Genomic DNA, 24548 nt, shown 5'->3' on the forward strand with positions numbered 1-24548 from the left:
CAGTGAAGAGCCACTTCTGGAGACAAAGTTGATCATGAAAACAGAAAACACACAAGAATAGGAAGAGGAACTGAACATACACACATATATTGGGGCAGCAATGCAACCTTCCCCCTGGTGTCCATCAAATTTGCTATGAAATAATAATTGGAATGTTTTTCCATAGCTAATGATAAGAAGTGGCATCTGACTTTGAGGACATTAAATCAGGCCAGATATAATTTGAGGCAAGACACATGCAACTTTTTAATCACTGTGGAGGAATAGAATTTATTTATTAAAGATATTTCTATATTGCCCTTCAATAACAGTTCCCCAGTTGATAGAAAATAGAAATCAAGGAGCAAATCAACAAAAGCAGGAAATTCTAAAAAGCTGTTAATGATTACTGAGTCAAATGTGAGGTTTCAAAAAGACAATGTGAGGCGTCCTTCCCTGGCTCTCCCTGTCAGGTTCCTACCTGCTCGTGGTTACTGCCTGTCTCTAGGCACCACCAGGGACTCCACCAGTCCGGACCGCTCTCTCTTATGATTTCTCTCCCCGCTCTAGCACAGATCTCAACAGATCCCCCTGCTAGGCAACCACCAGTAACGTCCCAATACTAGTATTCCCAGAGACTCTGAATACTGGTATTGTTATTCTCTTTACCGCTGCCACCATTTGTTACAGTTCCCCTTCAGCCTTGGTCATTACCTTACCCTCCCTTCTGGTCTGTGAAACCCCAGCCAAGGATCAGGCCTTTGGTAAACCAAATTAAGTATTTATTACAGATAACAAAGCTAACAAGATTAACAAGATTTCTTCTTAAGGCACATAAGCATATGGTTTTACTCAATACTAATCTGAACTCCACCCCCCTCCTTCTTCACTCTCTCCTGGCAAACAACTCTCTCAAACCCCACCAAGCAATCCACTCTTTCTCTTCTCCCCCCAGATTCCACAATTTAATACCAGTAGTAGATGCCTTGAAAGACTATGTTAATATTGGACATGTAAAACAGCAACAGTTTAGCAAAAAGGAGAAAAAACTCATCTACTCGTACTAATAAGGGTGAGTAAGTCAAGACACTGGATACAGTGGCTTTGCACTAGCAACAAGCCCTTCTGCTTTCAGAAGGCAGAGTATTCAACGTTCACCAATCACCCCTCCCTACTCCTGCCCAACGCAAAACCTGCTCTGGTGGGCTAGGTGACCCTCTAGATTATGATGGGGTATGGCATGGGGGGCTGCAGTTCTTAAGGGGGACAGGTGAAAATCAGATGTTTTATCTTGCATGAGCAGAAGTGTTTTCTGCTAGCCCTAAGCCACCAATGGATCCACAGCCAGTGACAAACTTTAAACTATGATTGTAACTATTTATTAGGGGTTTTCAAATCAGCTATCTTCTATGGTCACAACAGGAGCTGTCAAGATATATTGGAGGTTTGGGGGAAGTGGGAAGGGAACAATGCTCCCTCTTCTGCTTAATACTGACCAGCCAACGTGTTCTCCTCCACTGGATCAGCAGATGTGCCCTCATCTGGCTGAAATGTGTCCAGAAGTGGATGGTTGCTTAAGCAGCTCTTCCGCAGGCCTTTCTGATGTGTTAAGAAGTTCAGCAAATAGGAAGCAGTCACACAGTCATAGGGCTTGGCACTTGTGCTGAGTTGCATTGCTACTTGAAACAACGGCTGCAGTTTCTCAGGATCCTTAAGTAAAACATTCAACAGTTTTAAATCAAGTTTGTTGAGTACCATACTGATTAAAGTTCTAATCCAGTCTTTTGTGTTGAAAAAATAGTAAGAAATAAGTTACTGCTTTCAGATGGGAAGAGAAACCAATGTACTGGAAAAGAACTTTTCAAACAAACAACCAAGAACCACTAAAATAGATCTAGTTTCCCTAATCTTCAAATACATGTAAGCAGCAGTGGCACAATGAAAGGGCCCCCGAACCAAATCCAGACTGCTAATTAGTTCTAGCCAGCCCAATCCCTAACTCAGCTGCCAACCAGAGGCAAAAAAGAAAAAGAAAAAAAGAATAGTGAACAGGAGGAGGAGGAGGAGCCCCACTTTGGGGTATGTTGGCAGTAGGGTGGGGAGGTTCTGGCTGCCTTTTAACTCCTTCTGTCCTGCCCGAACCCACTGAAGTCAGACATGAACATAAAGGTGTATTTTTCTTTAGTAGATTTAATAGAAAGTTTCAGTTCAGAGCGCTTCATGAATCAGCTTACAGATTTCAGCATCTTTACAAAGAGTAACTAGACACGACTATACTGCACTAAGACGTCGCAGCAACTAGTCACACCCCCTTCACCATGCTTAAGGATAGGCAAGCTCCCTACTTGCACGAACTGAGTGTCACTGTTGAGAACGCGCACGGAAACAAGAGCTCCTCAGAGGGGCTGTGGGAGTGCAATGAATTTGCCGGCGCAACAGCCTTCATGCACCAGACGAGGGCGGTGGCTCTGCCTCAGCAAGATCCTCCCCATCAGAGGAAGGGTGTGTGCGCTGTGGCGGCAGCGAAGCAGGCGTTGGAAGGGGATGAACATTCAGCGGAGAGGCTCTGACTGGGCTGAGCCTCCTTGCAGGTAACTGGAGATACAGGGGTACAACTGTCACTGTCTGTGGTGTGAGAGATTTCAGAATCCAGCACACCTGTAGGCCCGTCACTGGAACCGTGATCCCATTCAAAGTCCTCCTCCCCTTTCTGTGGGGCTCACAACAGCTTCCAAATGGTCCATCAGGAAAACTAGTTGCTAAACAATGCATTCATATCAACCTATGCAAAGCTTGTCCCCTCCCTTCCCCTTCAATGTAACAAGAATGTTTCATTTAGGAAAAAAAAGGTTAGACACTGGTAAACAAAGCCATCTCTTGATGTAATGTCTGAAGCCAATGTTTAAGCATTCAATAAACAAAATCACAGATTTTGACAGAACTGACGATATTGTATTTATAAACTTTATATATACCTGGAAATAAGGCAAGACAGGATGAAGGTTCGTCAGAAGATCAAATGCCAAGATCTTTACTTCCTCAAAAGTGCTAGCAAAACAGTGGAGTAGAGTCTGAATGCGAGGAAGGTTGACTTCTTGAGCAATCTGAAATAATTCTTGGCTCTGGCCTGCTTTAAAAGAAACCCAACCACAGTGTTTTTATTACAGCCATGGGGGAAAACGACTTGTATTATGTTTTTTTACACTTACAGATATTTAGTACTTGACTGTATTACAGTCCACAGTTTGATGTTAATGTAGTAGAAATAACTTAGGGGACTTGTGTTTAATTTACAGGTTGGACTTTCATAATACACAAAAAGTTGAGACCTAGCATCGCTTAAAAAAAAGCGTATGGAGGGCAGCTTAATATGAAGATCCTGCACAATGAGTGTTTTACAATGAACTATTTGACATCTTCCTCCTTGTGGTGAGTTGTTCCTTTGGAGTTGCCTGCTATGTGGAGAACCCTAAAGTTATCATGCCATCATAGTGGAAGGAATATGGTGCCAAAAAGTTTCCTCATATTGTGAGTCACTCAAGATCAATAACTGGCTAAAAAGAGGCAGGCTGATGTTCCATTTTACAACTGAAACATACAGCAACTTCCCCTGTACAGTCAATTCACACTTGACTTTGTGTGTCCAGGTTCACATACATAAATAGAAAATACTATGTGCCCCCTCAATTATGAAGAGCAAATGTGTGTGTTTTACCACATTCCAATTGAACATGCATCCATACAGCAATTAGGACCAGTTTAAGCCACTGCTCATTGCATTATAAAATAGAACACAGTAAAACACACATATATGTACAACTTCATACTTATGCATGCAATTCTTAAATTTATGAACACCTGATAATTTTGTTGCGTGTGGATACTCAAAATGTTGCAGGGCTACACCATTGCCTCAGTCTGCTTCAAGCCCTCCCATCTCCTTGTACATGCTTAGCTTAAAGGTCTAGGAAAACAGATAAAACTGAGCTACTGGAATACACCCATTAGAGACAAACAAGCAAGCCTATCAGAAGACACAAATGAGCCATACGGCACTTGAAGTGCTGCACTGTCCAAGTACTGGAGTGCTTGTCTTCCAAAATAAATTGTTCTTGCACCTCCAACTACTGTTATGTTTTGGCTAAGATAAAGCAAGAAAAAGCAGGTGACCATGTGAGAAGGTAAGTAAGTTTGAGAAAAGCAACTATCTTCCGTTGTAATATAACCTGCCATTTCACAAAACCCTTCCCCATCCCATTTTCAAGACAGCTTACCTTCTGATACAGGGAACGTTTCAGCTATTAATCCCAAAAGAGTCAGTGCAGTAAATCTGGTTGGGTGGGATGAACCAGGAAACAGAGCTCCAAAAAGTATACCACAGAGAGAGGACATGAAATCCTAAGGATCAGAACAGCAACCACAAACAGATCAAACAGAAGACCATCTTGAAAGGGGAGGAGATATTTTGACCTATGCAAGCAGTTAGGATTTATACATATGGTTGATCAACTCTCACTGACTAAACACATTTTCATTAATCCTTTCACCCAACCTATGAGATAGTCCTACTATCTAGTTACCCTTTCTAGCAGCCAAAAGGGTTTTGCCAAGCCCCAAATTTGACAATAAACTTTTTTTTACTACTTTCCCTTACTTCTCCTTGTCCACTTTTGCATTTCTGATCTTCACTATGAGCTTCCTCAAAAGGTACAATTTTTCTCCAAGGTGTACTTTTGAAAATTATTCCCACAGAGATCACAACAGGAAAAAAAATACACTCCTTTATTAGAAAACATGTTTGAAACTCAACCACAGTGAGCCAATACACTTTTACAAGTTCTCAGCCTTATTTCCACATTTCCATCCTTCCCACATTTTAGTTCTCTCCCTTTCCCTGTGCTCCTAACTTGCTTCTCAAGACCTCCCCACAATACAAGGATATTCTACCCTCTCCAAGTTGCCTGCACTAAATTTCACTAGGGGTCCAGGTCTAGGTGAGTGGAATAGTTTGCTGGAATGCCTAGCAGCACTTCAGGGCCTGAAAATTCCTACAGGGAACAGTGGCAGGTTGGTTTGCTGCCTAGACATTAGAGCCCATAGCAGGATGAAGGATCCATCGTTGTTTTGGGACAGGCCATAGACAGGGGTAGAGTTCTGTGCAGAAAGGTACTGGATTCAGTTCTTGGAATACCCAACTGGAGAAACTGGAGAGAGCTACAGGAATACCCCGCATTAATGTACGCAATGGGTCCAGAGCGAGTACGTAAACCAAAAATGTACTTAAAGTGAAGCACTACCTTTTTTCACTTGCGCTGCCACTGTGCCACCTCTCCTTCACACGGAACCTCAAAGGCCCATGCTAAAGCCTCTGCTGCTGCGCTGCTGCACCTCTCAGCTGACCACGATCGCGCCTCCCAGCTGATTCGTGGTCGCGTCTTTCCACCCCCACCCCCCACTGAAAGAACAGGCCACAACCAAAGGTTAAGTGTCCGTTCTTGCGAAGCGAAGTACGTAAAAAGGGGAATGGTGCTACTGTAAGTATGTCTATACTTGTGAGTGTCCTTAAAGTGAAGGTCCGTATAGCAGGGTATTCCTGTACTGCCTGACAGTACAGATGTTACTGGGTTAGATGAACCAATGGTCTGAGTCACTATATGGCAGTTTCATATGACTCCCTTCCAATCTCATATCTGAATGTTCTTTGCCACACACAGATTGCACTCTCCACTTTTTTGGCGACTGGATTATTTGAAATTGCAACACAGTTCTTATATTCTTTACTAGGGGCAGTGCCCCTGCTTGCCAACACCACCTACCCCCACAAACCCTTCTCCCTTTACCAGTTGTCAAAGCCACCCTCTTCCTTTACGCCTTCCTGCCTGCCTCCACCATCTTCGTCTCCCTCCTTTGTTGACTCAGCAGCTGACAGAAGTCTGCCATCACGCTATAGTTTGCAGCGCTACCTGTCAGCAGCCAAGCAAAGTGACATTCTTAGGCAAATATATCAACAGAGACATTTTAGCACACACATACCTTGTACTGTTGCAAAGTCATTAATGGATTCCATATAACAGAATGCTTCATTAGGCCTTGCTTGGACTTCATTTGCTGCATTTTATGAACAGTCTGGGAGCTCTCATGTATCCGGCAGAATAACTTTTTTAAAAGAAACAACACATCACCCAATTAGAAACATTGAAGATGGCATCACAACTGATTTCATATTTAAAAAACAAAGGCAAAACATAATGTTTGACTTGCAGACCATTTTGTTGCAATATGTACAGGACTTCAAGATGGGGGGATATGGAATTCTAAGTTCATATTTAGAGGTTACCTTTTTCAGTAGAGAACAGATCTGCTGCCTCACAGCTGGAGACTGGCTGTTCAAGTTGTATCTAATAAAAAACTGAATCAGCTGCATCTCTTCTATGGAAATAATTTCTGTGCTCCTGTGACTTTCACAAAGCAAACCCAAAGCATCTGTTCGCACCTGTAAAAATAATCAGGTGAGCTTTTAATGAAGTTTGTTTTTTCTCTGTAATAATAAATTTTTAAATTAAAAGAGCATACTTACACAAAAATACTTAGAATTGTACCTGATCATGTTGATGAACTAAGCCTTGTTTTATACAGCCAATGGATACAAGGCCACTCTGCATCATGTCTATAAACTGTAAGTGCCCGTGAGCTCTGGCTGTTCTCAAGCATGCCATCAAGGCTCCAAGTGCGCCTCTAGTATTGAAAGATCCTAAATAAAATATTGTTTTGTCTTATTAACAATAACATATTAGTTATGAATCTCCTTCTGTCAATTCTGTTTTTGGAGCCAAACTGTTTTCACACATGTTTAACTTGTATGAGATATAGAAATGGTTCAGACAGCAGCACCATGGCACAACATTAACCAATTGAATATAGCATGCATGCACACACGCACACCCCATCTTCAGAATCCACTTCATGCATCTAATGTACAGGGCCTTGCCTATGAAGGCTCATGCCAGTTAGCCTTTAGGGTACCATAGCACTACACAGCCATTTTCATGAGGAAAATCTGAAAACCAATGCTTGTATTTCACAGTATCTGCAAAAAAAATGAAATGGCTGGCCATAGTGTCTATTCAACATAAAAATGGCTCTATTCTGCTTTATATATAATACCATTTACATGTCATACATTCTGTATTAAGATGCAGTTAAGATCCTGGAATCTCTCATACCCCCACTTTGCAGACAAATATATGCAAAAACAAGCTAAACAGCACAGCACCATTGCCTGCCAGGTTTAAACATCCCTTAAATACAAGATACAAAGTCTGATCTTACCAACATTAGATTCAGCTGAAGTATGGAGTATTTTAATCATGTGGTTCAAGCTTTCAGGGCTGCATTTCAACAACTTTGGCAGATAATAATCTGTTACATAGGTGGCTTGCTCTGGATTTCCATCACACAAAATTAAAAGCAGGGGAGACACCCACGTCTCATGCCAATTGTAAATCCAGGTGTTTCCTTCCAGCATGGATGCAAGATGTTTCTTGTGATTCACAAACATAGTTTCCAATAAATCACTTGCATAAGGTGCAAAAGACTGATCATTCATTACACCCAAAATCTGTACAGGAATTGTCCTGTCCATTGCAAGAATATTTTCAATACCCACACACTCAACAAGATAGCCGAGTGATGAGTATTTGCCTTTAACATGCCATTCTAAACTTAGCAAGCTGTCAATTAGCCCTGAGAAGAAAGGGTCTAGTTTTACAACAGACCCTTGCACACAGGCCTGGTGAATTTGGAGGAGATTCTTAAATATCTGTTTGGTCTGGTGTCTAACAGCATCTAGAGGATGTTCCCAATGTGCATACACATAATCCAGCATCTTTCTAATTGTTTCTGAGTTTCCATTGAGACTGAACTTCAGGTTTTCAGAACTTGACTGAAGAGCATCCAATGCTGAGTTGGTCCACATAGCTAAAATTCTGGACAGAGATGCCGCCATAACAGATTCTTTTAGCCTTTAAGAGAGAAGCAGAGAAGCAGAGTGGAGGAAGATTATCATATTTCACAACTGGCAGTTTTGATCTTCAAATGTTTGCCCATTTTCACAGCATTAGAAAGCTCCACGCATACTATTAGCATACTATCCTAGGTACTATACAGGATAATACGTTTCTCATTTAAAGAATTTATTCTTCCAAAAGCACTTCAGTAAAGCATTTTATTGTGGTATTGTTCACACTATGAAATCAGAGGGCAGATCAGAGATGAATATCTGTTCTCTCTTTCATCCCTCTGCCCTCCTCCACCCACTCTTTTCTGGTCACAGAGAAAAGCATCAATGTATCTTAAACAAAACATATCTGGGCTGTGTGTTCTATGGTCTTGTATTCCATTTCCAGGGGACAAACCACTATGGCTACTTGCAGTCAGTATCCTCCTGATGGACAAGCTAAACATCAGCTAGAGATCTGTCCTAACACATGCCTGTTTTTTCTGGCTGAGGCAGATCTTCTGATTACTTATCCTGCATGGCTTTACTGACTCAGGCTACCCATCTACTCTATCTTTAGTGATGGGCAATCTCCTCTACTCCCTTGTGGGAAGGAAACTAGAGATCTGGTAAGATTCTTGGCAGCTGCTTTTCCTGGCTTCAAGGCAAAGATATCCATCTGAAAAACACGGTGTTATGGCACCCAAGCTGCTCTCAGTTACGACAAACAGCTGCACCAAGAGATCTAACCAAGCAATCATTTTTCTTCCTGTGGATCCACATTGTCCAAGCAGGGCTGTAGAGTCGGTACACCAGACCTTCGACTCTGACTCCTCTATTTTTCTACTGTCCGACTCAGACTCCTTTTTAAACTACAACTCCCATCAGCCCCAGGGATTGGGCTCGTGGGAGTTGTAGTTTAAAAACGTAACTTTTCCAAGCTCTGGATTCACGTGGTGGTGATGAAATGCCTTGTGCTACCATTTTACTACAGTAAATTCGTTATTACTAGTTAATATACATTTGCCATTTATGAAGGAGTCAAAGTCTGAGTCGGTACATTTCTACCGACTCCAACTCCACCCCAGATTGCTCACGACTCTGACTCTGACTCCACGACTTCGACTCCACAGCCCTGTGTCCGAGTGGGAAAAAAAGTCCTCACTACACAACCTAGTCAAGTAATAGTTTCTAAATTTAAGCCAGTTCAATGCTTCAGCTAATATTGATTAAGGATTCAGCTGTAAGGCTATAGTTAGCCATATAAAGTGACACTCTTGATTGCTGTCCCACTATAATGGAATTCTCTTCCCATAATGACCTGCCAAAGCCTAGGGCCCCTTTCCAAAGCATTACAAGATCTTTAATTTGGGCTGGCTTGTGGTGGTTGTATTTAAGGATCTACTAGGATGTGATGTTTTATTTAGCCCAACTAATATTTGAATGTTTACTAGTGTGTTCACTTATAATACAACCTGACCTCTAAAAAATGGGTGAACCCAAGTTGTATCTAAATAAATAACACACAGTCTTAAAATGTAGTTTTACCGTGTACTCAAGGTCAACAAAGCCAAGGCAATATCCAACAGCAGTTTCTCTGCATTCCAGTCCATGCTGTCATTCTTCCACTCTAACATGGCAAGTGCCCCATGGCAAAGAAAAAGGAGGACCGAGTCAGAAAGGTCAGCAGTACAAAGGCTCCTGCAGCTCTCCACAAACCAATCTGGCATGTCAGAACATTTCAGTGAACCGCACAGCAAGTCACTGATCTGCAAAAGGTAATACAATGCTAATGAAACCACAGGAGGGGGAGGGGGCGTAAGACTATGCTTTATGAGACCAGTATAAAACTGCAAGGAAGTGGCACAATACAGAACTGTAACAAGTTTTCTTTGCATGTTTGTCCTTTTGTCCTGGCAATATTAAGCCCAAGTACTATGAGTAAATCTCAAAAAGTTGTGGACTCTTCGCTGCCTTGGATCAGTGCTAGACTTTTAAAAGACAGCTACTTCTCCCAAACTTTCAATTTAGAATATAAATATTAAATCATCCTCAAAGGGAAAATCAGGCAAATGCACTGCAGCACTTTCCGATACCTGTCTCAGTAATTTCCTTGAGATTCTCAACGCAGAACAACTCACCAAATTCTTGTGTAATCACCACTTACTTACATCAGTGTACGATCACCACAAGTTATCAGAAATAAAGAATGCAATAGATTCAAGAAATGTTTAGAGGACTGGCAGCCTGCTCCTTTGTATGCTTAATAAGTAGCTAGGGTAAAATAAATACTAAGGGTGCAATCCTATGTACACTTGAGAAAAACTCTGGTTGAATTCAAATGGGTTTGACATGAATAAGGTTTCCATATCCTACTAAGTTCAACGTGACTGACTGTCAAGTAAATGGGTACTGGATTGCAGCCTAAAATACTTAAGCATACACAAAAGTTACAGTTACAAAATTAGTAAAACACAACGGAGAGACGGCCTCCACCAGCTTGGTCAGAGAAGCTGCTGGGCAGCAGGGTGGATGGTACACCAGTAGCAACCCTAGTTTGCTGTCTCCTTGGCCTGACACCCGGTGCAGGCCGTCACAGCCAGCTCCAAGACAGAGTGGTTTTCTGGTAACAGAGATGGAAGTTCTGTAGACCACAGCAACCCTTCCTCGTCTCCCACCTGCCCCTGCAGCCTGTCTGGGGTTGCACCGAGCATCCAGGTGGGCAAAGTTGGGTCAAATCAACTCTTCCCAGCTTACCCACCCAGGTCTCAATAATACACACCAAATCGGCACCCTCATCCATTATCAAATCATGGACGAGTGTGGTTTTATTGTGTACCGATCTGGCATTAACAGCACACACAGGCCAGTGAGCACAAGATGAGCAACAAGAAGCCTGTCCATGGGAGAAGTGGGAGCTTTACATGTACAAGATTCTACTATAAAATTACTAATATCTCTTATAACAGGAGCTAGATCACACACTAAAAGTGAAATCCTGTAACCAACACTGAAATGGCCATTATCAACAATCAATTTGACAGAACAAAAAATTAACTAAACACATTATGGATGACATAATTTCTTTGCTCAGTGGAAATTCACTTGTGCAACAAAATTTCTGGCTTCTTTTCTCCCACCTTCAGCCCCTCACACACCCCAAAAATCTGCTCCAGAAGATCCACAAGCCCTCCAGAACAGATTATAGGGGTAGGCACATGGCTGCAGAGAGAAAGAAAGATGAAGCCCTGTTGCACAAGCATGCACCCATCCATGATACATTGGATCCATCCTATAGTACACTTTAAACTTCTTCTTTTTTCACAACTTTTCAAAGGAGAAGCTCTTACCAAACAAGGTAGCTTTTCACCTGGTTCAAACATAGTCTTAATAAAAAGAACAACAGCCAACCCTGCTGTAGTCTGGACAGTCTGTAAGAGGTCTTCTGCAGAAAAAGAAAATACATTAGTATTACAAATGGTGCTTAAGAACGTAAGAAGAGCCTACTGGATCAGGCCATCCAGTCCAGCCTACTGTTCTCACAGGGGCCAGCCAGATGCCTATGGAATACCAGAAACTTCAAGAATGGAAAGTTCTTAAACAGTATTCTTCTCTTCTAGAGCAGCTACCTGTAAGTGTTCTTAATATATTCCATTCTTATTGTTGCTGCATCCATCACAGTAGCTGTCACATGCCAGCAGTGATGCCAACAGCAATAAACACACGGGAACTCCTGCAACTTGCACAAAACATTAATGAAAAAAAATCTAGACTCTGTACCCAACAAATGCATCCTCTTTAGCACTTCAAATCTGTGTCCACATTACAAGCGAAAGCAATAGGTTCTTACAATTAAGCAGGCATCTAGATTGAGGCTGGTGTACTCACATTACCGCAACACAGCACCCTTTTCAATATTTTTTACATGTGATCACTCTTACTAGAGAGATTGCTTGGATCCAGAAAATCCCCTTCATCAACAGAAGGGTTCCTTCAATTTCCACAAAGGACTGTCATCCAGTGCATGCTCCCTCTCAGTGGGGAAGGGGAAGACTTTCACCAATTACTCCTTCACACACACTGTTCCTGAGTATCTTCCAACCATTCAGAGCAGACTTTCAGGGGGCAGAGGAGGTTGAAAGGGAATCAAGAAAATTATCAATATCCCTCCTATGATCATATAGCACCACTCACAAGATTTCTAGATCCAGCCCAGGACTTTTTTGCAAAAAGATCAAGAGTAACATATTCTCACTATGAGGATCTGCATCCTATAATTTAGTTTTATTTCCTCATCTATTAATTTGGGGCACAGTGCAGGGAGCAGAACAAAACAACCCTCTTCCAAACCCTGTATTGTTATAATCTTAAAATTGATACAGTAGGGCCTCACTCATACGGCAGGTTACATTCCAGGCGCCCGCTGAAAAGCAAAAACCGCCAAAAAGTGGGGCCCTACTGTATTCCAGCTGCCACGCTCCAGCTGACAGTAATCAGCTATGGAGTGCGAGCTCCCTGGGCTCCAACTGATCGCCCCGCTGGCGCTGCCATATTAGCGGAATGCCAAAAAGCAGGGCGCCACTGTAGATCAAACCATCAAGAGGTTTTCTCTCATTGCTTCTCCTCCAGAAGAACTATCATCTCGTTACTAAAACACTAATATAGTGAGAAATGTTAATACAGTAAGAAGCATTTTTTTTTAAAAAAAAATATTGGCACTACTTACCATTAATTAAGAAGCATGTAAAACTGTTCAGTAGCCCACACATAATTTGCCAAATAGAAGAATCTAATTTCTTCCACAAATTTTCCTGAATATTTTCTTGAACTTTTTGTATCAGCATCATTGAAACTTTAATGCCCATCAGCAAATCATGCATCAGCCGAGTTTGAGCAATGCGATTTCCACTAAGATTTCTTTTTAAAAAATATCAAAATGAATAGCTGTGTTAGTTTCTTGCAGTAAAAAAAGACACAAGAAAATGTCTCATGGCATCATGAATCAATTGACTGTGACATGAGTTTTCACATCTATCTACTTTTATTAATATCTACTCTCAGATACAGGATTTAGACAGTGAAGAAAATGTGTACACACAGAGCATGGAGAGTGGGGAGAGAAAGACTGGGCAAAAAATGTGCAATGGGCTCATTATAGAAAAATCAGGCTGTAATAGTAAAAGAACTTAAATGGGGCTTATTCCCTCCAGAATTTATCAGAGAGATGACCCAGACTGACTGCTGACCAAGGATGCTTCAATGGAGAGAGAAGATCTTGATCCCCATCATCTTGAAGAGATTCTTTGTCAGGTACATATGAGAAGGAAGGAATCAGGCAGAGGGAATAGTTTCAACTGTAAATATAAAACTTAAAAATATGCATGAACTGCTTGGTGGAAAGGCCAATGTGAAGGCCTGAGAGGGGGAAAGGAGCCACTGAAGAAAGCTACCAAACTTCTTGGGCATTTACTAAAGGTTGGTCCGGAAGCTGCAGTGATGAGACTGCTCACTGGGGCTGGGTATTTATTTATTTATTATCTGATTTATATCCCGCCCTTCCTCCCAGCAGGAGCCCAGGATGGCCCAGGGTATAACCAACATGTCACCACACTGCTGAAAGAATTGCACTGGCTGCCTATTAGCTATTGGGCTAAGTTCAAGGTTCTGGTTTTGGTGTACAAAGCCCTATACAGCTTGGACCAGGATACCTGAAAGATCGTCTTACCCTTTATATACCCAGTCGATAACCGCACTCTGCAGGTGAGGGCCTTCTGTAGACACCGTCTTATCAGGAGGTCCATTCCACACAACATAGGAAGAGGATCTTTAGTGTGGTGGTACCTACCCTTTCGAATTCCCTCCCCTAAAATATTAGACAGGCACCATCTCTGTTATATTTTTGGCGCCTACTGAATACCTTTCTCTTTCAACAAGTCTTGTAAGTAAAGATCTTATCCCAGGCTGAGTCTGTGCTGGAATTTGTTTTTTAAGATGTTTTTAAAGCTTTTTTAAAATGCTATTTTTAAGGATGTTTTGTTTTAAGATGTTTTAAAGATGTTTTGTTTTAATATATTTTATAGTCTGTTTTTATGATGCTTTAGAGTGTTTTTAGTACTTTTGTTTGCTGCCCATGGCTCCTACTGGGGGGAAGGGTGGGATATAAATAAAATAAATAAATAAAGCAAGCAAGCAAGCAAATGCACCCTTGGTAAGTTACACTGGTATTATTTAATAGTGTAGCCGTAAGGCACATCTCCCCCTCTAGGATGCACACCTTAATGTGATGAGGGGATTTGAGAGTGTCGAAGAAGCTGACAGCAATGCCGTCAGGAAACTAGACCAAGAAGTTAGACTCATAGCAGGATCAACCAAGGCAGAATGGGCAAAGCTGAAACACCAGACTAAGATGCATCCAAAATCAGAGAAAGGCAATGGTAAACCACCTCTGAATACCTCTTACCATGAAAACCCTATGAACAGAGTATCCAAAATGCAACATGAGATAGTGCTGGAAGATGAGACCCCCAGGTCAGAAGGTACTCAACGAGCTACTGGGGAAGAACAACGGACAAGTATGAGTAGTGCTTGTGACTAATGACGCAGCTGGGTCAAAGCCGAAAGGAAGCCCAGAGGCTGATGCGCACAGATGTGAAAGGAGAGTTCGGAGTTGTACAACACACACAACACGAACATGGAATGTAAGAAGCATGAACCAGGGAAAGTTAGAAATTGTCAAGCAAGAAATGGAACACAACATTACAATACTTGGCATGAGTGAATTAAAATGGATGGGAATGGGACATCTTCAGTCAGGCAACTACAAAATATTGTATGCAGGAAATGAGAAATTAAGAAGAAGCGGGGTTGCTTTAATAGTGAGAACTAATGTAGCAAAAGCAACTAGGAGCTATAACGCAAGGTCTGAGCAAGTGATATCAATGAGATTTAACAGGAAACCTATTAACATAACCATCATCCAAGTCTAAGCTCCAACGGAAAACGCAAAAGAAGAGGAACTGGAGAGATTTTACGCAGAAGTACAGGAGGAAATTGATCACACACCAAAGCAAGATGTGATGATAATCATAGGGGACTGGAATGCAAAAGTAGGGAACAGAGAAGAATTAGGAACTGTGGGGAAATGGGGCTTAGGAGATAGAAATGAAGCAGGAGAGAGACTTATTGAATTCTGTGAAGCCAATTATTTGTTTCTTGCAAACACATTTTTTGAGCAACCGAAAAGATGACTGTACACATGGACATCATCAAATGGTCAGTATGGGAATCAAATTGATTATATATTTGGGAGCAGAAGATGGAGAAGTTCAATACTTTCTGTGAAAACAAGACCAGGAACAGACTGTGGTACAGATCATGAATTAGTAATATCGAAAATCAAAGTAAAGCTAAAGAAGAACAACAAAGCAATCATAATGCCAAAGTACAATTTAAATAACATCCCAGAAGCATATAAAGATCAAATAAGGAACAGATTTGAGGCTTTAAACTTAGTTGACAGAGAACCAGAAGAACTATGGAGTGAAGTCAGAGACATTATCAGGAAAGAATGCAAAAAGGCAATCCCTCTAGTTAAAAAGAGAGAAAGACCTCAATGGATGATTGATGAAACTCTTAAAATGGTTAAAGATAGTAGGAAAGCTAAAGCAGAAGGAGATAGAAACACGGTCAGAACCCTATACAACCACTAGTACGTAGGGACAAAGTGAACTATTACAATAGTTATTGTATAAAAATAAAAAGGACAACAAAAAGGGTAGAACAAGAACCCTATTCCAAAAGATTAGAGAAATGAAATAGAAATTTAAAACAAGAGTAGGGATGTTGAATAATCAACAGGGAAACACACTGACTGATCGAGATAAAATTAAAGAAAGATGGAAGCAATACACCGAAGAACTCTATAAAAGAGATGCAAGGATGACAGATTCATTCATGGAGGAACCATATGATGAAGAACCAGAAATTTTAGAATATGAGGTGACAGCTGCTCTTAAAATACTTGGAAGAAACAAAACATGAGGAACAGATGGCATACCAACAGAGTTGCTACAAGCTACTGAAGCTGAATCTGTCAAAATGTTGACAAAAAATTGTCAAGAAATATGGAAAACTAAACAATGGCCCACAGACTGGAAGCGTTCAATATACTAGAAGCAGTTCCAAAGAAAAGGGATCCCAGGGAATGCACTAATTATACAGCCACAACAGTGGCTGTATATTATAGTCAGGGTGAATTGTTCGCATTCCGCAAGGTTAAATTGAAAATACCCCCATGACATTCTGATGCTTTCCATAAGCTCATTTCAAAACAAAACCTTACAAAACCTATAGTCCTGAACTCAGAAACGCTTGCTTAACAACCCTCTAAATTTTCATGACAATACATAAAATAGTCAGAAAGAATCAACAGTTCAAAGTCTTAAAAGGGGGGGGAGGACCCCTTTTGGACTTTTTTCTGTCAGAGTTCTCATAATTTGCTGGAATTAATTAAAAATCAGCCATGTTCACTGAGTACATGTAATCCTGTTACTGACCTTGCCCCATGATCTGACCTTCATCTTCTGCAGTTTAAAAGTTAAAAAATGCCTGGCTGATTTTTAATTAAAGAAATTTTATACTGCACTTAATGATAATGTCAGGCATGCTCAGTAGGAACTAAAACCCAAACTCGCAGCTGCTTGGCTTGCCTAATCAGGGGGCCACACCCACACCAGACCTTTATTTCACTTGACGCAGTCATGGCTTCCCCCAAAGAATCCTGGGAAATGTAGTTTGTGAAGGGTGCTGAGAGGAGACTCCTATTCCACTGACAGAGCTCCAGTGGCCAGAGTGGTTTAACAGTCAGCCACTCTGATTGAAGCTCTGTGAGGGGAACAGGGCATCTCCTAGCAACTCTTACCACCCTTCACTAACTACACTTCCCAGGATTCTTTGAGAGAAGCCATGACTGTCTAAAGTAAAATAAAGGTCTGGTGTAGATGTGTCCAGTGGCAGCTTTGGTTTAAATTTGGGTGGGAGACTACATGTGCCTGCTGTAGAATAAAAAGGTGGGAGAAACACTGAAAAACAATGATACTGTTCAAATGTATTCCTTTTGGAAAGGAAAGGGGCTTCCCCTCTCCCCAGTGCCCACCCACCCAATTTCCTCCCCTACCCCTCCTCCCCCCCTCCCTGCCCCTCCTCCAGGTCAGTTTCACCTATCCTAAACATGATTGCACAGAAATAAATCCCATTGAATTCTAAAAGCATGCAAATGATCAAACCCACACTCCCCTTTCCTCCCACCTATCCAGTCCCTCTTGCCCCTTCCCTCCCCCTTCCTTTGACCCTCCCTCCCCATCCCCTTCCAATCCCCTCCTTCCCCTTTCCCCTCCCCCGGGTCAGTTTTACCTTATCTTAAGCATGATTGCACGGGAGTAAATACCACTGAATGAAATAAGCATGCAAATGACCATACGTGCCCTGCCCTCCTCCTTCCTTTGCCCCTCCCCTCCAATCCACTCCTACTCCTTCGCCCTCCCCTCCCTTTCTCCTTCCCTCCCCTCTCCCCTCCCCCTCCTCCCCCAATGGTCAGTTTTACCTATCCTAACCATGATTGCATAGGAGTAAATCCCACTTAACTCAATAACCATGCAAATGATCAGACCTGCCTTTCCTTTCCTTCCCCTCTTTTCCCTTCCTCCTCCCTTCTTCCTCTCCTTCCCTCTTCCTTCTTCCTCCACCCCTGCCCACTCCAGCCCTCCCTCCCTCTCCCGATGGTCACTTTTACCTATCCTAAGCATGATTGCACGGGAGAAAACCCCACTGAACTCAATAAACATGCAAATGATCAAACCTGCTCTTCTCCTCCACTCCCCCTCCCCCCTGCTCCCATCCTCCACCTCGTCCTCCTCCCCTCCCCATCCCGTGGTCAGTTTCACCTATCCTAAGCATGATTACAGGGGAGTAAATCCCACTGAACTCAGTAAGCATGCAAATGATCAATCCATTCTCAGCAACCTTGCACAGGATCCCATTTCTTACCTCCCGGATTAAAAAGCAGAGAAATACACTAATAGGCAAAAAAAACCCTTGCAGTTTAAGAACATACCTATACCCAACAGATATTTCTATCAAACTCTGAAAAGCAGGGAAATTGGGCAGCTATAGTGAATGGAGTGGTGATAGCCACCACATGTCTGCTGGACCCTTGCCCTTCCTGGCTTATAAAAAAGGCCAGAGAGGGACTGGCTGTGTGGGTGAAAGGAGTGGTCAACACCTCCTTACAAGGCAGAATTCCAACGCGCCTAAAGGAGGCAGTTGTGAGACCTTTGTTGAAAAAGCCCTCCCTGGACCACTTAAACATGGATAACTACCGGCTAGTGTTCAATATTCCATTCTTGGGTAAGGTAATAGAGCGTGTGGTGGCCTCTCAGCTCCAGGGATTCCTGGATGAAACGGAGTATCTAGATCCATTGCAATCTGGTTTCAGGCCTGGGTATGGGACGGAGATGGCTTTGGTCGCCTTGGTGGATGACCTATGCAGAGAACTGGAAAGGGGGAGTGTGTCCCTGTTGGTTCTGCTGGACCTCTCAGCGGCTTTCGATACCATTGACCATGGTATCCTCCTGGACCGCCTAGCTGGGATGGGACTTGGGGGCACTGTTTTGCAGTGGCTCCGATCCTTCCTGAAGGGGCGAACCCAGAAGGTGGTATTGGGGACTCCTGTTCGACTCCTTGGCCGCTGGCCTGTGGAGTCCCTCAGGGCTCAGTTTTGTCCCCTATGTTATTTAACATCTACATGAAACCGCTGGGAGAGGTTGTTCGGGCGTTTGGAGTTTGGTGCCACCAGTACGCTGATGACACCCAACTTTATTTCTCCTTTCCACCTTCTTCCAAGGAAGCTGTCTTGGTTTTAAACTGGTGTCTGGCATCAGTGGTAGATTGGATGAGGGTGAACAAATTGAAGCTTAATCCAGACAAGACAGAGGTGCTCCTGGTCAGTCGTAAGGCAGCTCAGGGAATAGGGATACAGCCTGTGCTGGATGGGGTTATACTCTCCCTGAAGACACAGGTTCGCAGTTTGGGTGTCCTCCTGGACTCAGCTGTAAATTTGGATTCCCAGGTTTCTGCAAGGCTTTTGCACATTTGAGATTAGTGCGCCAACTGTGCCCGTTCCTTGACCCGTCCAATTTGACCACAGTGACACATGCCTTAGTCACATCCAGTTTAGATTACTGTAACGCGCTCTACATGGGGCTGCCTCTGAAGACTGCTCGGCAACTTCAGTTGGTACAACGTGCTGCAGCCAGAATGTTAACTGGGGCTGATTACAGGGACCATACAACTCCCCTGTTAAAAAAGCTCCACTGGCTGCCAGTTTGTTTCCAGACACAATTCAAAGTGCTGGTGCTGACCTATAAAGCCCTATACGGCTTGGGTCCAGGCTATTTGTCAGATCACATCGCCCTCTATGTGCCTGCCCAGACCCTGAGATCTTCAGGAGAGGCCCTTCTTTCAATACCTACATCCACACAAGTACAACTAGTGGGAATACAAGATAGGGCCTTCTCAGTGGTGGCCCCTAGGCTTTGGAATTCCCTTCCTAGGGAGATTAGAATGACCCCTTCCCTGCAGTCTTTTCACCGACAGTTAAAAACTTTCTTATTTCAGCAAGCCTTTGATTCCGAAGGCAGCCAAAGATAGGCCCAAAAGGATGTTATATTGTTCTTGCCAGTTTATTTTTTAATTATTCTGATTTTATTACTATGGTTTTTAATTATTAGAAACAGTTTAATGCTGTTTTAAACTAGAGTTCATTTTTTAATTATATCTGTTTATACTTATTCATTTATGTATTATATGCTTTTATTTTTGATAGGTTTTTAATTGTATGTGTCTTTTATCTGGAAGCCTCCGTGAGTTCCAATCTGGAAAAATGGCAGGGTATAAATAAAGTTAATAATATAATAATAATAATGTACCAGGGGAGCAGGAGACCTGACCTCCTCTCTGAGATATTGTACTGCCCTACAAATTTGTCAAAATGCAAACACCATTTGGGTTGGTCTTTCACAGTCCAATCCACTTGCTTTGTAACTTGGAAGAATTTGGTAACATGTACCTCTGAGCATATGGTAAGTGGTGGCAACACCTGCAATTAGCCCAAATAATAGAAACAAGACGTGCCATGCTGATCTTGATTTAGCAGGGAGGAAGCAACATTATTAAGACAGTTGACATAGTTCAGATAATCACTTTAAATATGTCTGATTTACGTTTACTAATTTTAGTAAAGTTTCCTATAGGAAATCATTTTCTTTTGCTTCTATTTCTGTGAATATGTGAAGTAAAGCAACACTTTGCAAAATTTACACTAAAAAAACTCCAAAAATAATTGTGGAATAATGGCACTGACTATTTTGCAGAATAGTCTCAAGTGGACATGAGGAGTGTCTCAGGTTGCACAAGATAAAACAGTGGAAGGTAAAATATATTCTAGCAAAATTCTAGGTGTGCTGTATGTTTTTAATTGACCATGCCCATCTTTCCTTAAATGAAGTGATTTAAACATAGCAGGCTGAACACATGCACCTTTGGCAGGCTAAGTTTGTTTTGCCCAACAGCTGGAGTCATTCCTGAAGTACTAACATATTTCAAGTCTGATTTTACATCAAATTGCAGTTTCAGATACAGCTGTTAATGCACCCAAAACAGAAATAGAACATAACCTGCAATTTGAAACACAAAAGGCTGTCTTCACCATCATACGAGACTGACTAATTAAAAGGCTTTGAAATTAATAAAAATAATTTTGACACAGATTTCTAGGAAGAATAATGAGGGAAATAAAATTTTCTAGATTAGATTCTCTGTAGAAACAGTAGTAACACAGAAAAGAAGCAAAGTAAGAAGAACACCAATGAAAATACAAAAATATAATTCTCTATCTTTGGAGATGGCAGGTGTTGCCACTACTCCCCATATGCTCAGAGGCACACGTTACTAAATTCTTCCAAGCTACACAGGAAGTGGTCTGGACTGTGAAAGACCAACCCAAATTGTGTTCACATTTTGACAAATTTGTAGGGCAGTATAGATCATGGGGGTGCCACAGCATCTGATTGCCCTGATGCGCAACCTATACTCTGGACAAGAGGCTACTGTAAGGACAGAATTTGGAGAAACCAATTGGTTCCCAATTGGAAAGGGAGTGAGACAGGGGTGTATTTTATCACCCTATTTGTTTAAGCTATACGCAGAACATATCATACAGAAAGCGGGATTGGACCAAAATGAAGGTGGTGTGAAAATTGGAGAGAAATAGCAATAATTTAAGATACACAGACGATACCATACTACTAGCAGAAACCAGTAATGATTTGAAACGAATGCTGATGAAAGTTAAAGAGGAAAGCACAAAAGCAGGACTACAGCTCAACGTCAAAAAGACTAAATAATGACAACAGAAGATTTATGTAACTTGAAGTTGACAATGAGGACATTGAACTTGTCAAGGATTATCAATACCTTGGCACAGTCATTAACCAAACTGGAGACAATAGTCAAGAAATCAGAACAAGGCTAGGACTGGGGAGGGCAGCTATGAGAGAACTAGAAAAGGTCCTCAAATGCAAAGATGTATTACTGAACACTAAAGTCAGGATCATTCAGACAATGCTATTCCCGATCTCTATGTATGGATGTGAAAGTTGGACAGTGAAAAAAGTGGGTAAGAGAAGAATCCACTCATTTGAAATGTGGTGTTGGAGGAGAGCTTTGCATACGCCATGGACCGCGAAATAGACAGATTTAGTTATTTATTTATGATTTTATTTATATCCTGCCGTTTTATATCCTGCACAGGGCAGCAAACAAAAACACTAAAAACACTTTTAAACATCATAAAAACAGACTTTAAAATACATTAAAACAAAAGATCTTGGGCTCCTGCTGGAAGGGTGGGATATAAATCAAATAATAAATAAATAAATAACTTTTTAAAAATAATAATTGGATGTTAGAACAAATTAAACTAGAACTATCACTAGAAGCTAGAATGATGAAACTGAGGTTATCATACTTTGGAAACATCATGAGAAGACATGATTCACTAGAAAAGACAATAATGCTGGGAAAAACAGAAGGGAGGAGAAAAAGACGAAGGGCAAAGAAGAGATGGATTGATTCCATAAAGGAAACCACAGACCTGAACTTACAAGATCTAAACATGGTATTTTATAACAGATGCTATTGCAGGTCGCTGATTCATAGGGTCATAATCGACTTGAAGGCATATAACAAAATAGCTCCATTCAACAACAGTCATTAAATTCCACTTAAATTTTTGAACTGTTTAGATAGTCTAAAAAAACAAAAACAAAAATGTTTCTTCTCCACAAAGGATGACTGAACTCAAGAAACTTATCTATGAATCGTCGATTGCTATGGCTCACGTCTCTCTAAGTAAACTGAAAAGAAATAAAAGGATATCCTTCCAAATAGCCCGTCTTATGTCTCTATGCCTCACTTCTTCCCCCAAACACACATTTCATGATGAGCGGTTCTCACCTGATTTCTTCTTCTATTTCAAGTATCGATTTCTGCAGAAATTGAAGAGCTGTGAAGTTATATTTAGACAGCATACATAAGCCATGATTTGATACAACAAAACCAGTCACATAAAAAGGTAAAGCAGCAATAGAAAAATGAAATGTCAGAAATGAAATAGGGATGTAATAAAAGTTTTGAAATTATAGTGCTGCTTCTCAGTGGAGATGGTAGATTCCCTCACACTTTTTTCCATCTTTAGAGACTGGTAGAGAATTGGGACACCTTCAACATCCTCAGTGCTGGCTACAAAGCAGGGTGCTGTCCTTCCAGAGGAGCCCAACTCCACAAAATAACTGCATAACGTACTGGTGATAGCATCAAGTATTCCACATGTTGGTGGATTCAGCTCAACTTCTACAACACGTACTGTACAGAGAATACAGTTATATAATAGCTGGGCATCTCAAGGGTTGCCTACTGCCTTACAAAGCTGTCCCATTGTTAAGGTCTTCATCAGAGAAATTGGTCTCGGTGCCCCCACCTTCTAAATTAGATAGGTGGCTACTAAGGCCAGAACTTTTGGCACCTCATTTACGAAACTCCTTATCAGCCTGGCTAACTCTAATGATTTTTAGGCACCAGGTAAAACAATTACTTAGCCAGGCATTTGGTGGCTGCATTCAGATGAACCGCTTGCAGCCATTATTCTAACTGATCTCTTTTACTCGGTTTTATGGCTGTGCTTTGCAGGGTTTTAATAACAATAAATTTAAGTTATGGTTTAAATGTTGTAAGCCAGCTTGAGAACTAAAGTCAGCAGGCATTAAAAATTAAAAACAAATAAGTACTTCCTAAAATAATATTACCTAATATCTTAACTTTTGTTGTCCTGAAACTAATATTCTTTCCCAACACTTCTACCATACACAGAGAAAGACAAAGACAAGCAGCACAGTCTATCATAAAATGATGCACTTCTTGTATCCTATGCTGCCTAGAGGCTGTGGCATTAAGCAACTAACAAGTTTAATTACAGGCCTGGTTCACATTGCTTGATTTCTCCCTGCTTGATGACCGACAACTGAATATGTGAACCAAAACCATTAAAAAGCATTGCATTTGAGGTGATATAAAGAGAGATGAGTGTTCTGTCAGTTATGCCTCGCCACTGTCACCCCCTCCACTGTTGAAATGCAGACAATAATTTCCTTGGGAGCAAAGTCATGCTACTCTGTAAAGCATTGCATGCAGATAGTGCTATGTAAGAAATAGTAGCATCTTGATAATGATGTCATTAACTGAGGAACATGCAACCATTTCCAATGTTCTGCTGTAAGACAGAAGGGGGGGATAAAAGAGTTAGGGACAAGCATATTTTATTAGAAGGAACTTTCCCTTGAGGTTCATGAAGGCTAAAACAAGCTGTTCATTGACACATGCATAATGTTATCTACATAGATAAAAGTATTTACTGCCATATTGATACCACTAAATACAAACAAGTGAAATAGTTTATTTCAGCTACTGTTTAAAATATAGGTTCCAAGCTCTAGCTGCTCCAAATTCCTATTGTCATCTTGAGGTTAGAAAATAATGTGTTAAGAGATGGGCTCGATGTCTAAAGCTACAGAAACTAGTTCCCCATATTACCACCACCCTCCTACTGAATAATCACATATGGCTAGAAACCTTACAGCCTGGATTTTAAGCATTTGTTTATCGATATATACTGTGTGATTTTTACTGTAGTCAGTGATACCCTGGCACTTATTCTCTAAATCTTTCTGCCACTTAGAGAGCTAATTAAAGGGCAGAAAAGTGTTTTCATAATCTCCACAGAGTCAGGTGCTTTCACATCTTATTATCAGAACATTCTAACCATTGTAGAAATATTATGGTTTTACCTTCTTTGAACAGGATATTCACACTCGATTTACCTAAAAGTTGAAAGTACATATTTAGCAGATTATACTTAGAACACAAATTCTTTTTTTGATTATTGCATGTTCCAAAGGGTTAA

At 41.3% G+C, this 24548-nt stretch overlaps 1 protein-coding gene across 9 annotated transcripts in view; it reads right to left on the reverse strand.

Annotated features, from left to right (window-relative positions):
- The window catches only part of THADA (THADA armadillo repeat containing), a 266610-nt gene that overhangs the window by 234124 nt on the left and 7938 nt on the right, over positions 1–24548 (reverse strand). For 8 of the 9 annotated variants that reach the window (XR_009762420.1, XM_061625378.1, XM_061625375.1 and 5 more), the window contains exons 6-17: positions 24433–24465; positions 22547–22595; positions 12702–12892; positions 11326–11420; positions 9524–9744; positions 7309–8000; positions 6579–6730; positions 6317–6472; positions 6013–6135; positions 4254–4377; positions 2955–3109; positions 1476–1689 (exon numbers count right to left, since the gene is read on the reverse strand). Coding sequence is in view for 8 of the 9 variants with exons in the window: in XM_061625378.1 (XP_061481362.1) it covers positions 1476–1689; positions 2955–3109; positions 4254–4377; positions 6013–6135; positions 6317–6472; positions 6579–6730; positions 7309–8000; positions 9524–9744; positions 11326–11420; positions 12702–12892; positions 22547–22595; positions 24433–24465 (2205 nt within the window). In the remaining variant the exon portion in view is untranslated. The remainder of the gene's footprint in view (positions 1–1475; positions 1690–2954; positions 3110–4253; positions 4378–6012; positions 6136–6316; positions 6473–6578; positions 6731–7308; positions 8001–9523; positions 9745–11325; positions 11421–12701; positions 12893–22546; positions 22596–24432; positions 24466–24548) is intronic. The other variant, XM_061625379.1, reaches the window with a different exon arrangement.

This window comes from Rhineura floridana, chromosome 4, assembly GCF_030035675.1.
Source record: "Rhineura floridana isolate rRhiFlo1 chromosome 4, rRhiFlo1.hap2, whole genome shotgun sequence".
Taxonomy (NCBI): Eukaryota; Metazoa; Chordata; class Lepidosauria; order Squamata; family Rhineuridae; genus Rhineura; species Rhineura floridana.